This window comes from Lepidochelys olivacea (genome assembly GCF_965140295.1).
Source record: "Lepidochelys olivacea isolate rLepOli2 genome assembly, chromosome: 12".
NCBI classification, from domain to species: domain Eukaryota; kingdom Metazoa; phylum Chordata; order Testudines; family Cheloniidae; genus Lepidochelys; species Lepidochelys olivacea.
This window is the reverse complement of record NC_140422.1, coordinates 4,660,095-4,684,307: the sequence shown is the minus strand read 5'-3', so window position 1 is coordinate 4,684,307 and position 24,213 is coordinate 4,660,095. Positions and strand designations below refer to the sequence as shown.

The following is a 24,213-nucleotide window of genomic DNA, read 5'->3' as shown; positions in this document are numbered from 1 at the left end:
GAGCCGCTGTTTGTGGGACCTGAGAGAAGGTGTCTGCTAGAGGGGGTTGCCTGTGCTCTGTCTCACCTGCCTCCATATCAGCAATTTCTGCTCCAAATGGGAAACTGACCTGCCAGACCCAAATATCTGCACCTGCTGAGCCAAGGGGCAACAGCTCGTTGTCTCATGCACTGCAGTGAGAAACAAGTATCTGTTGGAAGCATCTCCATGACCCCTTCACATTGCCCTAGACCAGAGAGTCTGGAGCTGGTGGTTCATAGCCCATCCCTCCTGGCTGGAGAGTGACCGTGTAGCTCAGGTGCCTGGAATTCCTGGGAACGTTCCATCCATTCTTGCTACCATGCGGTGCCCTATCAGTAAGGCCCGGGCTAGTGTAGTTAACAATTAGCAGCCCTCCCACAATAGAGCAGGAGGTGAGTGAATCTGCGGGTGTGCAGAGATCCCCTTGGGTGGCTGGCCTGAGGGCCTGAAACATCTGTTTTCTTTCCACCAGGTCTCCTATGAAGATGTGAATCAGCTGAAGGAATTCGGTGTTCTAGAGAAGGCGCGAATCCCCCATTTCATGCAGGACATGGAACGGTACAGACAGCAGCTTGACCACATCATCGCCACCAACAGACTGAATGAGGAAGAGCTACAGCAGTTGCTGCCGGACTGACCTGGTCTGCAGGGTCCTGACCTACCTGCCCCTGTGGCAGAGTCCCACTTCCCAGGCCACACTGCCTTTTGTGCCAGGAAGCCTTGGGCACAAAAGGGAGTTGTCTTGTGTGCGTGTCTGACTGCAGCCGTCCAAAGCATTCAGGGTGCCATGGGGTCTGTGTATTTATTATTCATTTTGTGACTGTTCAGCAGGTCAGTCCTCACCTGGAGGAAGCTTCCTCCCATCCATTCAGAAGTGGGTTCTGCAAAGGGAGAGCTGGTTGTGTGTGGATTCCTGCAGTAGGACATGCAGCGGTGAGGGTGGGGGGAGGGGACAATAGCTAAGATGCATGCAATGCCACGGGAGGAAACTAGCACCAGAGGTGCTTTGGGGGTTGTTTTTTATACATGCTGTTGTGGAGGGAGGGCTGGGGAAAGGAAGGATGATGGAAGATATTTAAACAGCCCAAATCCAAGATGGAGAACAGAAATGTTTCTATAGGAATCACTGAGAGGACTGTGAAGTCTGCAGATCATATGTTAAAACCCTAGGAGGCAGCCGCAGATTGGTCAGGGAGGGTGGAAGGGAGCGCTGCACTCCAGGAGAGGATGAAGGATTACCGGGTCTGTTCTCGTCTGTATCGGTTCTTACACTGTGCTCATCACTGTAGGACCTGGGCAGTGGGGAAACCACACAGCTAGGATTGACTTCCCTAATCGGTGAGAGGGGACTGGATAGTATTAAAGAAATCAAATGTAGGCTGCATGCCCTGAAAAGCTTCCGACCGTGCAATATTTCCTCACGAGCAGGCACTCTGGTCAGCACACTCTGCACCAGAATTCAATCAGCTGCTTAGTTGCTTCCCACCCTTTGTCTAGACAGCACCTGTAAAAATGCCTTTGCCCTTGTCCATTCCTCAGCTGTAAGAAGGATTTTAATCCCCCCAATAAAGATTTTTTTCCACTCGTGTTTACATGGGAAGCGTCAGTGACATTGGAAGGCCTCTTTTTGCTAGAGGCCTCACTGGGGGACTAGCAAAGAAATGTGAGAAGGTGTCATCCAAGAACATGAGATCTGAGCACCAGATTTCTGGCAGTGTTGGAGGACTCTTGTGAATGGGCCCAGCCCTGTCAGTGATAGTTCAGTGAGTAGCCAGTTCCATTCTGAACGCCCTTTCTCCATAGCTTAGAACTTAGTCAAACATTCACTTTGTGGCATGACATTTTCCAGCTCTCGTCTCTGCCTCCTGGTGATATTTTTTTGTTGTTGCTATAAAGTTTGACCCTGAAGCAAACATCGGCCACCAGTCCCTGCGCTTAGATTCACCTCTTTAATATATTTCCTCCAACAAGGCAATTCCCAATCCCCACACTCATTACACCATTGCTTGAAAAAGCTATTTACACATATCCCATTGTAACCTCCCTCCCCCTTGTCAAGTAAGGCCCCAAGTGGTGGAGCGGCCCCTGATGTGACTATCAGACGCAGTCAAGGGAAGTCTCTGGCAGCCTTTTGTAGTGGAATGGATGGATGAGGGGTGACGGATACTGTGATGGTTTCTGATTGGTTTAAATCGCATCCCTGATGAGGTAACAAGGTGGAGCTGGTGGATTAGATCTAATCCACCCCCACCTGTGTAGCTAGAAGCGCTTCATCTGGCGGCGCTCCTGGCGGCGTTGCTTCTTCTCATTTGGCTCCTGGGTGGCAGCTGAAGAGTCGGCCGTGAGCCAGGGCCCCAGGATGTTCACCCACAGGAGGTAGAGAGCCCGTCCTGGAGCCTACAAAGCACAACAGGCCGCAAACTCAGTTCTCAGTTACTGTAGGACGCTGCTCAGCTACCAGGTAACGCGGAGCTCTGGTGAAGCTGATTCTACATCCAGAATTGGACACGACACCTGGTCTAGGTCTTTATTTACGTTAGTGCTGGGGATCTAGATATGTGCCACAATCAATGGGAGCTGCAGGGGCTCAGCACTTTTGAGAACCACCCACTTATTTAGGGGCCTAAATATAGACTTGAGGCCTAATGATTGTAGCCTACTTATGAAAATCTTGGCTTCAGTTCCTAAGATCTCCAAAGACCAGGTCCCACTTCCCAGAAATGGGTTCACCCCCATTCCCGGAGGACTGCCCCTAGGAATAAGAGAATATGGGCTACGCCATTTTAACGCTTATTCAATTCAGTCTACTCCCCACGACAAGATGCCCAATACAGGGGTCAGACACCAGGCTGCTCCACCAAAAAAGGAAAGTGTTCCGAGTTACCTTTTAGTAAGCCAGCCATTTATAACGGGTGGCTTCTGCCACACATACCCACTGGTGACAAAGCTAGGTAATAACCAGTTTGGGGGTTTTAACCAGTCTATGCAGGAAGTTCTGTTTCAATATATGTCTGCCTCTGCCAGGTGTTAAAGCCATTGATAAGTTAGAAGGGTCCAAAAAAAAAAAATTGATTTTCAGGGGTGCTGAGTGCTCAGCACACATGTAAAGTGTCACAATGCACATCCCAAGACAGCTTGGACTCTGCCCCAAATGCCCCTCCCCCATCTATCATTGCCCTCTGGACCTCTCACTGTCCAAGGGCTTTCAGAGAGGTGGCATCCAAATCCCATCAGGCCTCAGCATTCCCGTGCAAAATGGCACTCTCTCTTCTGGAGAAGATTAGGGGAAGGCTGCGTGATTTACCAAAAACCAGCTCTAGGCTGGGAAGGGAGGGTAAAAAATGAAATGGAAATAAGGTGTAAACAGCAAGAGTAGTTAAACATTGGGACAATTTACCAAGGGCTGTGATGAATTCTCCATCCCTGGCAATTTTTAAATCAAGACTGGCCATTTTTCTAAAAGATCTGCTCTGGGAATTATGTTGGGGCAGGTCTCTGGCCTGTGCTATACAGGTGGGCAGACTCGGTCCTTCTGGCCTTGGAATCTATGAAATGGAGCAGAGTTGGAAGGGAGAGCAAGGCAAAGTTTGAATCTGGGGATACGGAGAAAGGCCCAAAAGACTTACCAAGAGCCAGAAGTACCAGACATAGAGGGAGAAGCAGCTGAGCACTTGGACAATGGCTGTCAGTAAGATCACATCCTTGAGGTGCCTGAGAGGGACAGGAAAAGCAACAGGTTAATTGCACTGGGCCAGGGCCGGTTTTCTGTACTGAACATCTGCAGTTGCAAACCCTGTCGTTAACACTGCAATTCTGCTGCCACTACAAAGCTACTGGTCTCCCCTACAGCCCTTCCCAGTTCTCCTTTGGCCAGGGACATTCCCATGGCTTTGGCTTAGCCCACGGGACCTGTGTGTTAGGGCCTCGGAGAAATAGTGTCCTCTGGATTAACTACAATTGACTGAAGACTCAAATAGGGCCTCGGGCTCCCAGAGGAGGGGCAGGGCAGGCCTGGCTGAATGGGAGAAAAAACGATCAACGTCATTACAGGCGGCTACGTATGAATTTCGGCCTGTGTTCTGCATGAAGCCTGCTCGCTCACAGGACCCGGACTGGCAGACTAGGAGAGGTGTTAAACTTCATGGTGCAATCCCATGCCATAGCAGCTAGCCCCTCCCCATACACTCTCCATCTCTATACACAGCTGCTGAGCTAACACGATGCAGCATCCCAGGGATAAACATACCCCAGCGGCCACAAACTGAGCTGGAGGGACAAGTGCCCATTACACATCTGACCCCACGCCAGGTCCCCCCCACCCCCTTTGATTTTCCACACACAAAACCATTGAGGTAACACTCAGACGTAGAGAGCCATTGGCAGGGGTGGGCTGAACACCAGCTTTGATTACACAATTGCAGCTCTCACAGTAGCATGATCCGTTTGTCTTCTATACAGCTCAGACACATGTAGACTGTTGTAATGTGCACAGAAGAGAAACACAACCCCCTGCACTCACATGAAACAACACGTACTAGAGTAAGAAACCAACAGGCTGGCATACAGACAGTGCACCAGCAAGAATTAGCACGTCTCACTGTGGGCAGCGCTGTGTGGAGTATGCTTAGCTACCCAGCATTTGGGAACAGCTTCTCTGGGTGCTGGTCTGGACCCGACCACACACCACCTGAGCACCTCGCAAACAGGACCACAGTCCATGGGGACTGAACCTAGATCTCCCAAGTAACAACTGCCAACACCACATCCTCTCTCATCCTCGAGGAATGTACAAAATCCTCTTCGGAGTTAGACGGGACACTGGAAATACATTTCAAATCAGTACTGTACAAAAAGCAGTTTAAAGTCAGCGTTTCTTCCTGTGGCAAAGTCAAATGTGACAGGACTGTCAGATGACAGGGAAGTGTAACAGTGCTTCTTGGAGCGCTTCAAATGGCAAACTGACATGAACTGAACAGCTGAGAGTATGGCACATTAGACCTAACACACTGCGTAGTTCTGACCCTACTGGAAAAAAGGGCACAGTCAAATACTGGAAAACCCTGAGATCACATCACTGGAGACTATTCCAATGCACAAACACAAGGGGGGCAGAGTGGAGCAGTAAACCGTAACTTTGCATTTGGTGACTTCTTAGAGCATCTATGCTGCATTAATAGCATATTTTTGCATGCACTATTATTTATCTTGGACAACAATTATTCCAGGCAGTGAAGCACAGTGTGTCAGGCAAGTACGAACTCTCTGCTGCCCAGGCAAAAGCGACTCAGAACACTTATACGTTCTATCTTTCCTGTTACATGAGCTGTGGATTCAAGGGACAAATACAATCATCTACCTTCACTTTTTAGAACAAGCCAGTAAAAGCTCCATCCCTGCCAATCATCATCTCTGTCGCTCCCAATCACACAGCTGTATTGCGAAGCACCAAGCCATGTGTGTAACCTGGTGCATTATCACTGGGCAATTGTTTGGATGGATATAGTACTAGGAGGATTTCAGAAACGATCAGGTGGTTCCGTTGTTTCACTGCCGCTCTGCCCTGTACAGCGTGCATCACACAAAGGCCCCAGCAAGCTTTCCAGAGGTAAGTAGTCAATGAGGAGAGTAAGAGAGATATTAAGTAGTAAGGAGACAAGGGAGAAACCAACTGAGTGCTGTGGCGATACCCAGGATGGTTGCACCAGAAGCTATAGTGCAAACGGCCTTTGCACCAACACACAAGCAGTTTCTTTTTCTGGTGGTAGCCAACTGCCTCTTCCCCCGCCTCTCCTTGCCTCAGTCCTCCCTTGCACAGAAAGTTTGAGAAAATCTTTGGTTCAGCTGCAATGTCAACTTTGCCAACATGAGCAACAGACACAATGGAAGGGCAACAGGAGGAGTCAGAGTTGTGATGGCAACAGTGCAGTCAGGTTGGGATGGTTCTGCCGTTCTAAGCCCCTGGTTCCCACGTGTCAGCGGGGCCCTTAACATTCAATGCTGCAGACATGCCCTCGGGGAGGGCATGCCACCCTGGGCCTCCCAGTGGAATTCAGTTTTTCCCCTCAGTGTTTTCCACAGAATTTTAGTTCCAGGTTTAAAAAATTGCCATTTCTCGCCTGTCCATCAGAAGGGGGCCTCCTGAACATACAGCAACACGGCGCCATCTGCCCAAGCCTGCATGTTAACCCCCTCTGATTGTCCTGGCACCAGCTGACACGCCGCGACAGACCACTATGGCGACTCGCCACCGTACCGTAGAGGGCACCACATGAAGGAGTTAGGGAGGTAAAAGGTTAAACGGTTAACATTAGGCTTACCGTTAACAGACCTTAACCATTAACCCTCAGCCCTGCCAGTCCCTGGCCATGCCAGAGCCACCTCAGTTAACTGGTTAAATGATATAATTTTAATCGTTTAACTGGTTAACATTTTAAACGATATTTACATCCCTAGGAGTGAGACTTTTCGTGTACTCCCCCACACTGATACTTACCCAGCTCACCCCCGGAGCAGACTGCCTGCCCCACCAGCCCCTCTCACTGCCTGGCTCTCTTCCCCCTGGGAGCACCCCAGGCCCAAGAACAGGTCCCCATTGAGCTGGGCACTGAACACACTCACACTCCTCCCTCTCCCAGAGAGCTGACAATCTAAACAGAGCAGACAGATGCAGGGTTGGGGAAGGGACAGACAGACAACCAGAACGCTTCACCTGGGATGGTGAGGACCTTTAACAAAGGCTTGACAAACAGGTAGAGTAGATTGAGGGAGGGGACTGACTCTCTCTGGACAGCGTGGGGCTGGATCTCTGAGGACAGGCCAGAGAGCAAGGACTTGCTCTTGACCACACACAATTAATTGCCTAGTCTTTCCTGTAAGCAAGCTGAGGGTGCCTTACCTAGCTTAGCTCAGATGTATAAATTCAGGTCCGTTAAGCAAGCTTGCTTTTCTTTTAATTCCGTTTTCTCTATTTTTAATAAGTCTCACTTTGTTCTAAGGAAACAACACTTGGGTAGGTGTTTCAGGCAGCCAGTCCAAGGAAAAGAACCCTATAACCTTGGAGAGGGTAAAGATTTTATGCACCCTAAACACTCTCCTCAGCCAAAGGGCAGGGGAAGAGCTGTCCTCCGCTAGTGAATGTAACCCCCAGGAGAGAAGCCAAAGGGCAAGGGAGGAGTTGGCGGAGCAGCTGGGTACTGTCGCCCATCCAGCCTAGTGAAGGCCCTGGGCGAGTCATTATCTCAGTCCAGCACACTTCCTGGGGTGTCCCGTTACTCACTTCCTAGAGGCAGAGCTAGATGTTCAAGCAATGAGGACAGTTCGACCGATTCTTGGGAAATGACAAGAATGATTAGAAAGGGAAGTTTCCCACTGGGGAGAGCAAGTGAGCTCTGTGGGATGGTCTCAGAGCTGAGGCTCTGCTATGCTTCTTCCCATGCTCTCTGGGGTAAATGGGTCTGTGTACGCGTTCAGGCAGCAGGTCCTGCTCACCTGGACTCGTGTGGGTGTGGACACTCACTCTGCCATCCCCTGCTCCATATTCAGGTCAATTCCCCCGTCAGCAAGGTTGCCATCGTCCGTGAAAGACGCCTTTGCCATGGAGCTCATGGAGCGGTAACTGGCACTGTAGATCACCATGCTAAACACAAACGCAACCTGCAACAAACAAATAAAGGTCAGCCATGAAAGCGACTAATCCACAGGGTCCCAAGGTAAAACAGCAGGAGCAGAGCCCCAGAGCAATTATTTGTACTGACATTTCTGATTAGTGAAGATGTTCTCGTCTCAGGTGGGTAAAAGCCACTTAACCCCACACACGGTGTCTGTGTGTCCAGGGAAACATGGCTTATGCACTGCCTATCAGAGCAACCTGGAAACAATGAAGAGGCATCAGGCCCAAGACAGTGTGAGTGAATGCCAAACTCCACACTAACCCCAACAGGAGATCTGAGGCTCACTGTTTGAGCATCCAGTAAAGATTCCTGACAGCCCCAGGGAGAAGCAGAAGGAAGGGCGAGAGAATGGAACAAATACCCCACCAGGTGTTACCCCCTCGATTCCTCCACCCTGAAAAGGGAAGGGTCAGAGATCACGGACTTACCCAGGTCCAGAAGGAGGCTGTTGTATAGAAGATCACCAGGTTCACAACTGCATAAATGGCCTGAAGACAAGAGAAATAAAGCCAAGCAGCCAGAATCAGCGAGTGTGAGGGGAAGGAACACATCAAGGACGGGACAGCTTTGGGCCTTCTCCCAATATGCTATCATGAAAAATGGCCTGAGTCTCAGAGGGTCACCCCCACTTGCAATAGATCTTGCAGAAGCAGGCAAGGTGCCCTACAATGCTGGAAAATGAAAGCTCCAGAGAGCTTCCTGGCATCAGAAAGCTGAAGCTGGATTCAGACAGTTTTCAGAGCTAGGCAAGCCACAAGCCTATGAGCTGGCTCCAGCAGAGCAGAAATGTTAGTCTCACTAGGGGTGAAAGCTTTAAGGCGAAGGAAAGCTCCTTGCTTTCCTGGTGCTAGTTCTTAGCTCCTTCATACCTCCTAGCCACACTTGCCTTTACAGCACACAATAGGCCAAAACATATATGGAGTTTTGGGGATTGTTCACTGTCATCTGTGGGGCTGTACATTTCTCCTCCTCCCCAGAAAATAAAAACCCGAAGAGTCTTCCCCACCCTCAAGCTTTCAGAGTGCTGGGTGGGAGAAGGTACGCTTCCCAACCTGCAATCCCTCACTACAGTCCAGGTTTGGGTTAGCTCTCTCCCTGCTAACCCATTCCTGGAAGTTAAAACCATTCCACCTCCACTGAGAGACAGAGGTGTTAGCTCTTTCCCCAGGTCTCTGGGGACTCAGCAAGGTGTGTCACTGCTCGCCCTACAGTCCTTAAATGCAGAAGTTACATGAGGCCATATGGCCCTTTTCATATTCGCCCTGACTGAAATGGAGCTGCCAGCCAGAAAAGGAATCCCTTCTTCATTTCCCCCAACCCTTTGATCCCTAAGGCCCCATGGGATTTAGGGTGATCAGGTCCCAAAAAAGGATGGGATAGAATAGGCTTCCTGCCCAATATGGTGGGATTTACCTTTCCAGCCAATAGCTGCAGACAAGCATTCATGGCCCTAGAAAACTATTGGAGAGAGACACTTACGTTAGCACCAAGGATGATCCGCAGGTAGAATTTCAGAGTCTCCTTGTTCTCTTCAAAAATCTGCTTTTTGCCTTTGGTTCCCACCTTCCCCTTTGGCTAGAAAAAGAGTGCAGTCTTTAACACATACTTCCTTACACCCCTCTGCTCACACCTCAATCCCTTCTCCAAAGCTCCTCCTGCCTACACCCCCTCCACAACCCACTGTCACTGATCCCAAAGGCAGTGCTGTTGAGGCCTGGAGTAATTATAGAGAGTAGTCATTTAGCTGTTTTGAGTGTGGAGGAACCAGAAACTGAGTGTTCTTTTCCTATGGTACAAAAGAGGAAAAAAATAAAATCTCTGTTCTGCCCAGCCATCGTTGGGCGAGTTCTTGTACACATGTATAATTTGCTTGTAGGACTGTAGGTTTCTTGCCCCAGCTGTTGTAGTTGGCTGTTAAGGTTAGGCCCCTGGCTTTGCTTCCATATTCCAGGATGGGTTCGATTATGCTGTCAGGTCATTTTCATAGTAGTTTTCTGGTGGTCGATATTTATCCTGGGGCTTTTGTTAATGGCACATAAGTTCTATAGGTGTCTTCTGCTCCTGTGTTTGTCAGCAGTCTGCACTTTCGAGGACCCTCTAGGTAGAGCTGTGTGGGTTCTACATAGTTTAGTCTGCTTGTCTTTGGGCATTTTGTAGATTTTTTGTTTACCCTAAATTGACTTGCAAAGTTCAAATATTGCCATATGCGTCTAACAGTTGCCAGTTTCTCTGGAGGGCAGCTTATGTGGGTGAGCATATCATCCCCCGAGAGCAGTTTCTACCTCTCTTGTTCAGTCGGAACCCTGGTTTGGAGAACTGTTCAGAGAGTTGGTCAGTCATTGATGTCTACAGGCTGGACAAGGCAAGGCTACATCTCTGCCACTCCCCTTTCTTTCCTGAAGGCCTCTATCTGCATGTTGTCTATTATAACCCTACCCTTGATGGATCCTTACACAGCTCTAAAGAGACAGTCAATTGAAGTCATGTCAATTAAGTAAATGAGCATCATGTTCTACATCCACCCCCGAGATCCCCTCACCATTTTCTGTGGTTTTACAATCACCCTCCCACCATCACCACCACTCTGCTGTGCAGCCCTCGTGGGGGAGCAGAGAGAGGGTCTCACGCAAGGAAACACCCTCCTGTTTCGCTCTCAGGAGTGTCGAGACTGAGAGCCTGGGCCAGGCCCGGGAGGGGGAGGCTAGATGCGGACTGGGGGTACAGGCCAGGCCGGAGGAGGGCAGGGGGGCGAGCGCCAAGCCCGGGACGGGCGGCGGACTCAGACCAAGCCATGGTTGGGGCGGAGGGGAGGGAGGCAGGCCTGCCTGGGGCCACAGGCCGGGGGGGGTCCTCAGGCCAGGCCCGGGCGGGGGGCTCAGACCAAGCCACGCGGGAAGGGCCACGGGCCGGGGCGGGCGGCTCAGGCCAGGCCCGGGAGGGGGGCTCAGGCCCGGCCACGGGGGAGGGGCCACGGGCCGGGCCGGGGGGCTCAGACCAGGCCCGGGAGGGGGGCTCAGGCCCGGCCACGGGGGAGGGGCCACGGGCCGGGCCGGGGGGCTCAGACCAGGCCCGGGAGGGGGGCTCAGGCCCGGCCACGGGGGAGGGGCCACGGGCCGGGCCGGGGGGCTCAGACCAGGCCCGGGAGGGGGGCTCAGGCCCGGCCACGGGGGAGGGGCCACGGGCCGGGCCGGGGGGCTCAGGCCAGGCCCGGGAGGGGGGCTCAGGCCCGGCCACGGGGGAGGGGCCACGGGCCGGGCCGGGGGGCTCAGGCCAGGCCCGGGAGGGGGGCTCAGGCCCGGCCACGGGGGAGGGGCCACGGGCCGGGCCGGGGGGCTCAGGCCCGGCCCGGGAGGGGGGCTCAGGCCCGGCCACGGGGGAGGGGCCACGGGCCGGGCCGGGGGGCTCAGGCCAGGCCCGGGAGGGGGGCTCAGGCCCGGCCACGGGGGAGGGGCCACGGGCCGGGCGGCTCAGGCCAGGCCCGGGAGGGGGGCTCAAGCCCGGCCACGGGGGAGGGGCCACGGGCCGGGCCGGGGGGCTCAGACCAGGCCCGGGAGGGGGGCTCAGGCCCGGCCACGGGGGAGGGGCGCCGGGCCGGGGGGCTCAGGCCAGGCCCGGGATGGGGGCTCAGGCCCGGCCACGGGGGAGGGGCCACGGGCCGGGGGGCTCAGGCCCGGCCACGGGGGAGGGGCCACGGGCCGGGCCGGGGGGCTCAGGCCAGGCCCGGGAGGGGGGCTCAAGCCCGGCCACGGGGGAGGGGCCACGGGCCGGGCCGGGGGGCTCAGGCCAGGCCCGGGAGGGGGGCTCAGGCCCGGCCACGGGGGAGGGGCCACGGGCCGGGCCGGGGGGCTCAGGCCAGGCCCGGGAGGGGGGCTCAGGCCCGGCCACGGGGGAGGGGCCACGGGCCGGGCCGGGGGGCTCAGGCCAGGCCCGGGAGGGGGGCTCAGGCCCGGCCACGGGGGAGGGGCCACGGGCCGGGCCGGGGGGCTCAGGCCAGGCCCGGGAGGGGGGCTCAGGCCCGGCCACGGGGGAGGGGCCACGGGCCGGGCCGGGGGGCTCAGGCCAGGCCCGGGAGGGGGGCTCAAGCCCGGCCACGGGGGAGGGGCCACGGGCCGGGCCGGGGGGCTCAGGCCAGGCCCGGGAGGGGGGCTCAGGCCCGGCCACGGGGGAGGGGCCACGGGCCGGGCCGGGGGGCTCAGGCCAGGCCCGGGAGGGGGGCTCAAGCCCGGCCACGGGGGAGGAGCCACGGGCCGGGCGGCTCAGGCCCGGCCACGGGGGAGGGGCCACGGGCCGGGCTCACGCCGCCCCCGGCGCTTTGCGGGAGTCCCCAGCCGCCCCGCAGCCCCCTCACCGCCATTCCGGCTCCCCCGGCAGCAGCGACACCAAGTCAGCAGCAGCGCAGCTTCCGGCGCCGGGTTCGCGTCACCGGAAACGGAAGGGGCGAGACCGCGCTGTGGGAAAGAGGCGGGGTACTGACCTCGCACCGGACTACCATTCCCAGCAGCCTCTGCGGCGTTGCCATGGTGAACCCGGAAGTGGAGGCGCAGAGCCCGGCAGTGAGCGGGACCGGCGGACACGGGGGTGGGGTGGTAGGGACGGGGTGAGTGACGGGCAGACGGGGGTGGGGGCAGCAGGACAGAGAGACGGACGGGTCTGGGGCAGTAGGACGGACAGACAGACTGGGGTGGGGCAGTAGGACGGACAGACAGACTGGGGTGGGGCAGTAGGACGGACGGGGGTGGGGCAGCAGGACGGACAGAGGGTGGTGGGGCAGTAGGACGGACGGACGGACGGGGTGGGGCAGTAGGACGGACAGACGGACAGGGGTGCAGACAGCAGGACAGAGAGACGGACAGGGGTGGGGCAGTAGGACAGACAGACAGACGGGGGTGGGGGCAGCAGGACAGACAGACAGACGGGGGTGCGGGCAGCAGGACAGACAGACAGACGGGGGTGGGGGCAGTAGGACAGACAGACGGGGGTGGGGGCAGTAGGCCAGACAGACAGACGGGGGTGGGGGCAGTAGGCCAGACAGACAGACGGGGGTGCGGGCAGCAGGACAGAGAGACAGACGGGGGTGGGGGCAGTAGGCCAGACAGACAGACGGGGGTGCGGGCAGCAGGACAGACAGACAGACGGGGGTGCGGGCAGCAGGACAGACAGACAGACGGGGGTGGGGGCAGTAGGACAGACAGACAGACAGACGGGGGTGGGGGCAGTAGGCCAGACAGACAGACGGGGGTGGGGGCAGTAGGCCAGACAGACAGACGGGGGTGCGGGCAGCAGGACAGAGAGACAGACGGGGGTGGGGGCAGTAGGCCAGACAGACAGACGGGGGTGCGGGCAGCAGGACAGACAGACAGACGGGGGTGCGGGCAGCAGGACAGACAGACAGACGGGGGTGGGGGCAGTAGGACAGACAGACAGACAGACGGGGGTGGGGGCAGTAGGACGGACAGACAGACGGGGGTGGGGGCAGCAGGACAGAGAGACAGACGGGGGTGGGGGCAGTAGGCCAGACAGACAGACGGGGGTGGGGGCAGCAGGACAGACAGATGGGGTGCGAGCGGTAGGGCAGATGGCTAGACAGGATGGGGGCATTGCAGAGCGTCAGGTGTTGATAGCTCTCTGTCTGGACTCCAGAGACCGAGGCGCTCGCCCAGACCATCCGAAGGGAGCAGCGGGGCCTGAGCAGGAGCAATCCGTGCTGGGGGTCCCAAAAAGGGGCAGCTGCAGCTGCATGGAGACGCAGAGGCTCCCAGTGGAGGTAACACCTTCTGATGGCTCAGGCTGGACGGCAGTGGGCTGGCTGGGGGCACTTCCAAGTCCAGTCAGTGTCTGGAAGGTTACAAGAGTTCATATGACTAGAACTGGGCTTCAGATTAGGACAACACTCCTGTGTTTCCTTGGGCTCGAGGTTGGTAGTAGGCCCCAGCCTGTGTCATCTAAATAGGCTACGAGAATGTCATTGCTGGGGTCTGTGTGACCTGCGTAGGTCCTGCTCTCCAGGGACAGGGACTCACTCCACCAGAATTGCTGCCCCCTCCTGGCTTCAGAGAGGGCAATGGCTCTTTAGGGCTTATCACACCTTTACCACAGCCAACTGCTAGAATCCCCAGTAAGTTGTTCAGGGTCCTTCTCTCGGATCACTAGTCTTTTGTAAGCAGGGTCCCACATGCTTCCCAGCCAGCTGGCTCTGGGTAGAATCTAGTCACTGCTTCTGGCTCAGGCACTCCTGGGCTCAGACCTCGTGGCTGAGGCCCTTGTTGGGATGTGGGATGCTGCCCCCCTCATCCCTGAGACCTCCTGAGCCTTTCAGTATTCCCATTAGCAAAACTCCAAATCGGCCAGCACCTCTCTCCTTGTTTTCTTTCCTTGTAAAGAGCCTCGTTTATAGTAAGAAACATAAAATTCTATACACACACAGCCCCTGAGCCCCACCTTAGCTGTGGTTACTCTGGCTTCTAGTTTGACCCTTTCAAGGACAATGTGACGGGAAAGCAAGGCACACAGGCTGAGCCAAGGAATTTTTAGCCACGGTACCTCTGCTGGTAAAGCACTTGAGAGGTGCAGATCTTTTAACTCAGCAGAAGTCCTGAGACACCCTCTTCTGTGGTCCAAACTTACCATTGGTCTGACCCAGCATGGCCATTCTTATGTACTTATGTTTGTTGGTTGTGGACATGAGGGGGGACATTACGGGGAGGACTTAGATGTGGGGAACGCTCAGCCAACTGTAGGAGTTCTACCAACTAAGGGAGCTGTGAAACAGAGCTGGCCCTCTGCTCCTGACGGCATCCCTCTCCCCACTGGGGTGCTCAGCTTTGTGCCAGCACTTTCACCTGCCCTCGGACAGGGTGGGTGATCCTGGTGCTTAGCCCTGAGAACGCCAGGTCTGGCTGGCTGGTTCCTTAGCCACCCAACAGTCAATAGAAGCACTTTTATGCGTGGACACTAGGTATATTTCAATCAACCAAAGGAGAGCAAATGTTCCGTGTCACAGTAAAGGGCTAATCCTGCAAGGTGCTGCATGCCTTTTATTGGGTGTTGAGCATCCTCAGTTTCCTTTTGATTTCACTGGGATAACCTGGACTTCAGTGGGAGCTGAGAGTGCTCAGCATTCTGCAGGATGTGGCTCTGTCTATGTTAGAGACCTTTGGATCAAGAGATTGGTGTAAGTTTAAAAAGCACACAAGGTATTCAGCCATCTTCTGTACAGTGAGTATAGTGCTGTGTGGAAACACCCTTTAGAGGAGTCATTAAGGATGCTGATAAGAGTAGCTAACGTACAGCTCTGCTATGATCCGGAGTCCAAAGTACCAAACCGAAACAAGCAATAGACTGGCAGAACAGCTTCACTAGAATTTTCCAGACTGCTTATCTGCCTTTATTACCTGTCCTCCATCAGCTTCCCTCTCTGCCTTTGATCCCCTGTGGGACTCGGTGATGATACTATCACTCTTAGACCAGGCCCTGGGCTGCAGCCCCCTGTGAACTGACCATGCTCACGCTGCCAGTGTGATGGGGTTCGGCACTTGTGGGTCTTCCCTTGGGGAGCTCGTGACACCTTCTGTCAGACCAAAGCAGTGTTCGTGTGACCACAGGATCCAAGCAGCGCATAAGAGAAAAAGGGATTTTACAGCAACAAAAGTCTACACATCTAGAGTCCTTACCTATGGGGAACAGTCTGCCCCCCACAACATTTCCCCCCAGCACGACCCCTGTCCTTAGAGCCAGCCAAAGGCCTTTCTTGGCAGTTTCCTGGGTTTGGAAACAGTTGCCCAGAACAGTTCAGTGAGCTCTGCCGGCAGTCAGGCTCGAACAGCCAAGAGAAGGGCTCTTGCCTTGGCTCTCAGGTGCTTGCAGGGACCCACCCCACATTTGGCTGGGTAAGCCCCACAGTGGCCTGTTCCTGATGCAGTGCAAAGTGGGAATGTTCTGTAATGGTTTTATGAAGGATATGCATGGCAGTGACTCACTGAGCGTGGATTGCCACCCCGTGGCACAAAAGAGTTAACTCTACACCTAGGGCAGAGCAGGAGCCCTGCAGTTTGTGTCACAGAACTGCCTGGGGTGGGATGAATGGAGCATTAAAGGACTGGCTGAAGCTGACCCATATCAGTGGGGGATCCAGATGGCAAGGGGAGGCCCAAGGACGTGGAATCTCTGGAAGGTGGAACATGTGACCTCAGCATGGGTTGGCAGGAGGGGGATCAGAGCTGGCTTTTGGAGAGACTCAACAGCTCTCACCTGGGACTGACAAAGAGGCGACAGAGGGCGAGGGCCAGAAATGGATCCCAGAGCAGCGTGGCTGGGTGAATGCTGACTTGGCCAGGATGGACCATGTCTTAACCTTTGCTTGTCTGTACTCACCTAAGGACTTCCTGCTGCTGTCTTCTGGGTGACTAACAAAGCCTCCTCTGCCTGATGTCACTGCAAACACTGGCTGAGGTGCGCTGGTCCCAGAAGAGTGTAAAGGTCTCTGACCAGGAGTCTGTCTCAGTTAGACTCGCTGGGCGGAGCTCACGGTGTGACGCAGGAGCGCTGGAGCCCAGAGCTTCAGTCTTGGAAGCATTGAGGCTGCCTGGCCTACTCTGAAGGAACAGTGAGACCCCTTGCGGGTCTGGCACAGTGAAGGGATCCTTCCAAGGAGCTGTTTAAAAGCTGGAGTGTCTCCTGTGGATCCATGAAAACAGGCAGCTCCAAATCCATCACAGACCCCTCCCAGACCACATAGGTTTGTCCATCATGTAAGCAGACCACGCTGTTTCTACTTAAGCTTTTCCAACCACTCTTGGGCCTCTCTGTCCTTCAGTGTGCAGTCACAAGATTCTGATCAAGGAATGAAAACAACACGGATGTTTCAAACTCAGTAACTACAACTTCTCTGCTGGAGCCAAACAAAATCCTAAACCCAGCTGGCCTTCCTCGCACTACAACTGTGCTGAGTATTCCTTCAGTTCTGTCAGTCAGTGCACACCCTTGAGACAGCACCAGCCAAAGTGGACATGAAATGTTACAGGGTGCAAAGGAGGTTGGGAACTGTGCCTGCAAGCATACTAGGATAAAGCATTCTTAACTTCCTGTCCTAAATGCTTGGGCAGCATCTCTGTTCATGCCGAGCTGCTGTGTCCCACCACAGAAATGGTCACACTTCAGGGTGCGGTGAGGTAATCCTCATTTCTCCTCAGAGCCATGTGCATGGGAAACTTGATCTGAATTCTTCAGCACTCCCATGCAGCAGCCTGGGAATTGGGCAGAAGCTTCAGAGAAATTAAAACAAACAGAGAGGTGGTCTGTAGATTCATTAAATAGGATAACGAATCATCGAACCAGTGCAGCGTCTCTGGGTTGTTGAATTTGATCATTTGATTTTGCACTGTCTCAAAGTTGACAGCATACTCAGAGTTTTGTGTTGACCATATAGCACAATATTGTGGAAGTTGTCTAGGGAAAGCTGACTCCTTTGGCACCAGGGTAGGGAACAGCTGTGGCTTTTGCCTCCTGGGAAGGAGGGAGAGGCAGTTTGGGATTGTGGGATACAAACGTGAGCTGGAAGTTTCTACTGAAATTGTCTGGAGTGAGACAGTTCACCATACTGACAATTAGATTAGCATTTCAGAGCTCAGAAACCATTGGCATGAACAAGGTAGTTCGCACCTCGCAGACACAGGCAGACCCCAAGGGTCGGTCCTTGGGCCGGTTTTGTTCAATATCTTCATAAATGATCTGGAGGATGATGTGGATTGCACCCTCAGCAAGTTTGCAGATGACACTAAACTGGGAGGAGAGGTAGATACGCTGGAAGGTAGGGATAGGAAACAGGGGGACATAGACAAATTAGAGGATTGGGCCAAAAGAAATCTGATGAGGTTCAACAAAGACAAGTGCAGAGTCCTGCACTTAGGACGGAAGAATCCCATGCACTGCTACAGACAAGGGACCGAATGGCTTGGCAGCAGTTCTGCAGAAAAGGACCTAGGGGTTACAGTGGATGAGAAGCTGGATATGAGTCAACAGGGTGCCCTTGTTGCCAAGAAGGCCAATGGCATTTTGGGATGTATATGTAGGAGCATTGCCAGCAGATCGAGGAACATGATCGTTCCCCTCTGTTCAACATTGGTGAGGCCTCATCTGGAGTACTGTGTCCAGGTTTGGGCCCCACACTACAGAAGGATGTGGAAAAATTGGAAAGAGTCCAGCGGAGGGCAACAAAAATTATTAGGGGACTGGAACAGATGACTTACGAAGAGAGGCTGAGGGAACTGGGATTGTTTAGTCTGCGGAAGAGAAGAATGAGGGGGGATCTGATAGTTGCTTTCAACTACCTGAAAGGGGGTTCCAAAGAGGATGGATCTAGACTGTTCTCAGTGGTAGCTGATGACAGAACAAGGCGTAATGGTCTCAAGTTACAGTGGGGGAGGTTTAGGTTGGATATTAGGAAAAACTGTTTCACTAGGAGGGTGGTGAAACACTGGAATGTGTTACCTAGGGAGGTGGTGGAATCTCCTTCCTTAGATATTTTTAAGGTCAGGCTTGAGAAAGCCCTGGCTGGGATGATTTAGTTGGGGATTGATCTTGCTTTGAGCAGGGGGTTGGACTAGCTGACTTCCTGAGGTCCCCTCCAACCCTGATATTCTGTGATTCTATGATCATGGCATCAATTATGCTGTGTTCTTATTTTAAAGATTTTCTTTGTCCCGGTGAGAAATGCAGTTCTCTGGCTGTGGAACCACTGCATAGGTGGGGCCCTGTTCCTGATTTGTATCGCAGTGAAATCTCAGAGCACTGGACGTTCTGGGCGTGTTCAGGAAGATGGGTGTGACAGCCCTTCAGAGACTTTGCCACATGGCAGAAGTTTTTAAATGATTCCTTTCCAGCTTTGCCTCCCCTGAGCTGGTGCTGTGCAGTAAATCCCCTTTCCTGCAGAGGACAAGTGCACAAACCGGGGCCACGGCCCACAGACTGTACAGCAGCGTCTCAGAAACCGGAGCACGTCAGGCACTGCTGTTCTCCAAACACTGCTTCCCCAGCAAATGCCCTAATTCTTCTGTGCTGCACAAGTCCTGCTCTGGGGCCCTTCCCCATGCCTCTCCCATTCTCTTCCCAGGTCATCACCTACATCCTCAGCTTCTTGCCCATCGCCGACAGGAAGGAGGCCTCTCTGGTGAATCACACCTGGTACTTTGCGGCCCAGGACTCCCTGCGGCAGGTAAAGCCCACCCCTCCCTGCAGCCCTCATCCGTGCGGTGTGCCCACTGTCCCTATCCCGCTGAGTCCCCGTGTGAATGGTTACAAGCCTGTGTTAATCGGACCCCAGCTTTGGATCCCACGTGTTGCCCAAGCAGCTAGCTCTGGGCAGAGTCCAGTCGCTACTTCAGCAGCAGGACTTCTAGGGCACCATCCTCAGGGAAGACCTCTCGTGTGGCCCCTTCCTGGGACAAAAGATCCCACAGCCAGCTGCCCCAGGCCCCAGAGCGGCTGCTGAGAGTTCCCAAGCCTCTGCAGCCACTCTGCACAGTCTCCCAGGGCCCCACCTGCCTGTAGGCTCTCTGGGTGGCAGTTCAACCCCTGGGCACCGTGTGGCTGTTAAAGCAAGGGCAGCAGCTTTGCAAGGAACTTCGTAACACCCCCCTTTACTCTTAGCGCAGGAGAGTTACAGAGCCAGGCCAAGCACGTTCCTGAATGCAGTCCCCCCCCCAGAGTCTGTCCCCCACCCCCACTCACCCTGCAGCTCTCGCCCCATTACACCCCCCCGGCTCATTCTGCAGTTCTTCCTCCCTCCCCACTCCACAGTGCTCAGACAGTGCACATGCTTGCACGCCTATGGTCCTCCCTGGGATCTGCACTCACCGCCTCATTCTGCACATGCTCAGTGTGCCCCGACTAAGGGGCGGAGGGGAAGACAGCTGTTCCCTGGCTGTGTCTCTGGAGCGTAGGGCACCTCCATTGTTGCCCCCAGACCCTAGGTTTTGGGCCTCAAGGCCTGTGCTAGCCTATGTCTCCAGTGCTTCCCCCAAGCCATCTCTCCCTGGAGTCCCGGACCGGGGGTGCCTTTGCTCTGCACTCCCCAGTTCCCAGGGCTGTCCTGTGCTCATGGCAATAGCCTCTCCCCTTTCGGTTCCAGGAGAACATCCTGTACAACATCCCAGCCACCTCCACCTCTCTGGCAGCCATTGAGAGCCTGGCTAGACGGCGCGTGAGCTGCGTCAGCCTGACCAGCCTCGATGGCTCCACCGTTTCCCGGGACGTGATCCAGGCTGTCTCCTGTCACTTGGGGCCACATCTGCAGAGCTTGTCTCTGCGTGGGAGCAGCCTGACCGAAACATCCTTCCTGCACCTCCTCCTTGCCTGCCCTTGCCTCTCCTCGCTGGATCTGAGTGGCTGCAACAGCCTCTTCATGTCTGGGACGCTGCTCTCCAAGCCAGAGACCATTGGCCAAGCCCGAGAAGCGCTGACCAATCTCCAGGAGCTGAACCTGGCCGGCCTGCGCTACCTGTCAGATCTCAGTTTCAGCCGGCTGACTGGCTGCGCGCCGCGCCTGGCCAGACTCTCGCTGGCTCGCTGCCACCTCACCTTTGAGTTTGACCCCTACCGCGGGTCCAGCAACTACAACTCCACTGCCCTGCTGTCCTTCCGCAACCTCCTGCGGTTCCTGAAGGAGCGGGCCAGCAGCCTCCGGGCCTTGGACTTGAGTGGCACCAGCATCACCTTGCCAGCGATGAGGTCCCTGGTGCAAGTGGAGGGGCTGCGCCTGCAGGAACTCGTGCTGCAGAACTGCCGGGACCTCTCCAACGAGGCCGTCAGCCTCCTCTGTACGCACCAGCCCCACCTGACTGCACTGGACCTCACCGGGTGCTCTGAGCTGTCTGACCGGGCCACCCTTGCTGTGTCAGCAGGGCTGCAAGCCCTGCAGAGCTTGCGCCTGGGGAAGCTCCAGAGGCTGACGGACGGGGGTTTCCTGGGCATTGCTGAGCTCCGGAGCCTGCAGAACCTGGACCTGTCTGAGTGCAGCCTCGTGAGCGGCAGCGAGCTGGTGAAAGTGTGCTCCTCCCCTGAGCTGCGGCCTAACCTGGCCTCCCTCAGCTTTGCCTTCTGCTCTCTGCTCAGAGTAAGTTCCCCAATTCTTGCTATTGGCAGAGGGGGCAGGGCCCTGAGGGGCAGCCCCTGCCTTTCAGTCCCAGACCCCTTCACCTGCAGCCGGGCCACCAGGCTCTGCCCCACCGGGGAGGCCTTGGCTGTGTGGGGCTCTCTCCTGCACAGAGCCTTGGCTCCTGGGCCTGGCCAACAGGGCAGGTTTGGCATGCTCAGTGCAGCTCTTTGGCTTCTCACTCGTTCCCTTCTCCTCCCCAGGACAGCTCTGTCCTCTCGCTGGCCAGGTCCCTAAGCCCCAGTCTGCGGGTATTAGATCTCTCCTCTTGCGTCTCCATCACCAACATGAGCATCCAAGCGATTTCCTCCCACCTCCCCCGGCTGACTGTCCTGCGATTGGCCTGGTGCAAGGAGCTGACGGACTGGGGTCTCCTGGGTGCAGAGGAGCCCAGAGAGGAGTGTAACCATCGCAGAGAGGTGAGAGCCCACTCCCGAAGCTCAGGAGCCTGGCTGATGCCCGTGGAGCGAAAGCCGAGGCAGTAGGGGCTCTCTGAGTGCTGCCAAGGGCCAGCCTGTGCCCAGACACAACATTAAGTGAGGTCACGAGGATGTTGGCAGCTCAGTCACAGCTCGGCACCTGGGGAGCCGGCGTGGAACGGGAACGTGTGTGGGGTTGTTCTTCACTCTGGGACACCCAGCCGAGTCCCTGACACAGCACAGAGGATGGGAGGCCGAGAGCCCCCTGGGCTCAGCATCATGTCTGTTTTCTTGGCAGAAGGACACAGGGCCCCAGTTCAGCAGGAATTTTGGTAACATGGGATTCTTCCTGCCACCTCTGCAGAACCTGGAGCAAGATCCCAAGGCCCTCAGCGACTCCTCCGGGAAGGAGTCCCAGAAGCAGCCCCGAGCCTCCCTGCAGGCACTACAGTATCTGCAAGAGCTCGACCTCATGGCCTGCAGCAAGCTGACTGACACCAGCATCACCCAGGTATGGAGAGCCCGGCTGTGGACTGGGGCTCAGCCAGCCCAGCAGCTGTCCCTCATATGCAGCCTGTACTCGAGAGAAATCCTCCTGGGCTGCATGCTCCTGTGTACACACCAGGGGAAACGCTGCCGGGCGCTAACAGCTCCCTCTCAGCACCGGATTGTGTCACCACTGCCCACCAGGTGCCCACGTGACTCAGGGCACTGAGGTGGAGGAATCAGTCTCCGATCTGCTTCTGCAGCTTTGAGTGCTGCTGGGGAGCTGCAGTGTGGATGGGTGGGTAGTGCGCCAGGCTGCGTGGGTTAGAAGCTGTCCTGCCAGCAGAAAGCAACCCCCTCCTGCACAGTCCCAGCAGCGGTACTGACCCAGGGGAGAGATTCGGGGGTAGGACCTCATTCCTCAGAGCTCCCTGGTGCCACGGCTCTGGGCGGAAGCCAGGCTGAGGACGCCTTTCCTCTCCTTCCAAACACTTTGTGCTCTGAAGTTTTCTTTGCAAGCCTTGCCCAGGACGGGAGCCGGTGGTGAAGATGTGCCCACCTGTGAGTCCCAGCACAACGGCTGTAACACTCTGGAAAGGTTCAGGCCAGCTCTGCCCAATGGGCTCTCATCCGTCTGTCCATCTAGGTTATCCGCTTCCCAGCCCTGAGGCAGCTTTCCCTCAGCTTGCTACCAGAGATCACTGACGCCAGCCTGGTAGCGGTGGCCAGGGGTTGCCAGAGCCTGGAGCAGCTGTCCATGAGTCACTGTGGAAAGCTGACTGACAAAGGCTTCATGGAGGCTGCTGGCTCTCTACGGAGACTCCAGCATTTCGTCATCTCTGGCTGCAGCCAGCTCACATGCCAGTAAGTATCGCAAGGCCTTCCTCTGATGCTGGCCTTCAAAGGGGGAGGTCCTCCCCCAGAGACCTGGCCCAGCCGGGGAGAGTCGCCCTGCCTGTCTCAGGCTGGGAGGAAGGGGCTGTCTTGAGCGGAGAGATCCCTGACTTGTCTCCTTTTCAGGACACTGATGGCCATCAGCAGGGAGTGCAGACAGCTGAAGAGCCTGGATGTCTCCATGTGCCATGGGATCAGGATGGCTGATATTGAGCTTTTCCAGGTCCAGCTCCCCCTGCAGACGTGTGTCCAGTCGCGCTTTGTGGGTGGAGCAGACCTTTCCTTCACCCTGTGAGCGGGGCCAAGCGGCAGGCTCAGATCCCTCCTCGCTGGGCAGCTCGGAGAACGTCTGATGCTGCAGCTCAGGCCCTTCCCCACGGATGCTCTGCAGCTTCCCACCTCCTGTTCCCTGAGCTCCCAGCTGGGACACACGCCTGTGGCCTCTTGGCCTGGGCTGGGGATGAGTGGGGTTTCTTTGACACGCTTTGGCCAAAGAGTTCGAGTGTCTAACACTAAGTGCAGCTGGGCCACTGGCAAGTTCTGGGTGTGCAAAGAACCCTTGAGACCCAGGCCAGGCCCTGAGCTTCCTCCCCCAGCCAGGGACGATCAGGTATGCCCCCAGGCTCCCTTCGGAGGCAGAGCCATTTGGAGACTGCCTTCCACTAGGGCCCTGGCCCCTCCAGGGGATCCCGGCTGGTCGCGCAGGGCTGAAACAGTGGCCACCCTTTGCCCAGCTCTAGGCCCCAAAAAGCCAAGGCACCTGCCCTGGGCCAGGTTCAGCCAGGGGGAGAGGGAGCTAAAGCCCCTTGAGGGGGTTGAGTGCTTCTTTCCGCAGCAGGATTGGGCAGCGAGAGCTGCTGTTCCATGCTGCGACTCCTCCAAGCCCCCCCCTGCCCCGTCTCCCCAGCACAGGACTAAGCCTAGTGGTGCAAAAAGGATGGTGCAGGGGGGGGAGGGGGAAATTCACTGCCTAAGTCCACTCCTTCCATTTTGGGAGGCAGAGTGGCGTGGGAGATATCTCACTGCCCGCTCTCCCCCTCCGGCGGGTGGGGGGGGGGGAGGAGATATCTCACTGCCCGCTCTCCCCCTCCGGCGGGTGGGGGGGGGGGGAGGAGATATCTCACTGCCCGCTCTCCCCCTCCGGCGGGTGGGGGGGGGGAGGAGATATCTCACTGCCCGCTCTCCCCCTCCGGCGGGGGGGGGGGGGGAGGAGATATCTCACTGCCCGCTCTCCTGTGCCAGGACAAAGCTCTGTGCTGCCTGCCCCTGCCGCACCAGCAGGCAAGGCTGCATCAGCTGCTTCCAGAGCACACGGGTCTGTCTCCCTTCCCCTTGTTCCTTACCCCCCCCCCCACGACCCTCCCAGGAAACCAGCCCCCCTTCAGACTCCTTCAAAGCGACTCGTGGTGCCTTCGTACGGTGATGTAGACGGTGCTCTAATAAAAGCCTCTAATGTGGACATCCCCACTGACCGCGTGTATTGTGCAAAGCGGGAGGGCCTGGGGCCCCGGCCCACCCTCTGCCAGCACTGCCCGAGGGGGGCGCTATGCTGCAGCCGAGCACAGAAGTCACTGCC

General features: G+C 56.1%; 3 protein-coding genes across 9 annotated transcripts in view; 2 read left to right on the top strand and 1 right to left on the bottom strand.

Moving 5' to 3' along the window:
- Nucleotides 1-1,609, top strand: part of MATCAP1 (microtubule associated tyrosine carboxypeptidase 1) — a 46,218-nt gene extending 44,609 nt beyond the window's left edge. For all 4 annotated transcript variants that reach the window (XM_084644633.1, XM_084644635.1, XM_084644636.1 and 1 more), the window contains exon 7: nucleotides 494-1,609. In XM_084644633.1, coding sequence (XP_084500759.1) covers nucleotides 494-658 — 165 coding nt within the window. In that variant the 3' untranslated portion in view covers nucleotides 659-1,609. The remainder of the gene's footprint in view (nucleotides 1-493) is intronic.
- Nucleotides 1,610-1,956: 347 nt separating this feature from the next.
- On the bottom strand, nucleotides 1,957-12,114 carry TMEM208 (transmembrane protein 208). Its single transcript, XM_084644639.1, has 6 exons — nucleotides 12,040-12,114; nucleotides 9,171-9,266; nucleotides 8,120-8,179; nucleotides 7,538-7,674; nucleotides 3,648-3,732; nucleotides 1,957-2,418 (listed from the first exon to the last, which is right to left on the bottom strand). The coding sequence occupies exons 1-6, from the start codon at nucleotides 12,043-12,045 to the stop codon at nucleotides 2,281-2,283; spliced, it is 522 nt and encodes a 173-aa protein (XP_084500765.1). The 5' UTR covers nucleotides 12,046-12,114; the 3' UTR covers nucleotides 1,957-2,280.
- A 102-nt stretch (nucleotides 12,115-12,216) lies between these two features.
- LOC311529103 (putative RNA-binding protein EEED8.10) lies at nucleotides 12,217-23,683 on the top strand. 4 transcript variants are annotated; one of them, XM_084644814.1, is made up of 8 exons: nucleotides 12,217-12,288; nucleotides 13,332-13,455; nucleotides 18,799-18,900; nucleotides 19,816-20,799; nucleotides 21,042-21,257; nucleotides 21,556-21,768; nucleotides 22,390-22,607; nucleotides 22,764-23,683. In XM_084644814.1, the coding sequence occupies exons 2-8, from the start codon at nucleotides 13,429-13,431 to the stop codon at nucleotides 22,930-22,932; spliced, it is 1,929 nt and encodes a 642-aa protein (XP_084500940.1). In that variant the 5' UTR covers nucleotides 12,217-12,288; nucleotides 13,332-13,428; the 3' UTR covers nucleotides 22,933-23,683. The 4 variants fall into 4 exon arrangements, with proteins under 4 accessions (XP_084500940.1, XP_084500941.1, XP_084500939.1 ...); XM_084644815.1 differs by having other exon boundaries at nucleotides 12,249-12,269; XM_084644813.1 differs by lacking the exon at nucleotides 12,217-12,288 and having other exon boundaries at nucleotides 13,244-13,455; nucleotides 21,622-21,768.
- Nucleotides 23,684-24,213: the final 530 nt, after the last annotated feature.

Excerpts from the sequence above, each read along its gene's own strand:
- LOC311529103 (XM_084644812.1), top strand. The coding sequence starts at position 13,267 with ATGGCTAGACAGGATGGGGGCATTGCAGAGCGTCAGGTGTTGATAGCT. Across the intron at positions 18,901-19,815 it reads CCCAGGACTCCCTGCGGCAG|GAGAACATCCTGTACAACAT; the intron begins GTAAAGCCCACC and ends TTTCGGTTCCAG. Across the intron at positions 20,800-21,041 it reads CCTTCTGCTCTCTGCTCAGA|GACAGCTCTGTCCTCTCGCT; the intron begins GTAAGTTCCCCA and ends TCTCCTCCCCAG.
- TMEM208 (XM_084644639.1), bottom strand. Across the intron at positions 3,733-7,537 it reads ATGGAGCAGGGGATGGCAGA|GCACCTCAAGGATGTGATCT; the intron begins GTGAGTGTCCAC and ends TGTCCCTCTCAG. Across the intron at positions 2,419-3,647 it reads TCTGGTACTTCTGGCTCTTG|GCTCCAGGACGGGCTCTCTA; the intron begins GTAAGTCTTTTG and ends TGTGCTTTGTAG.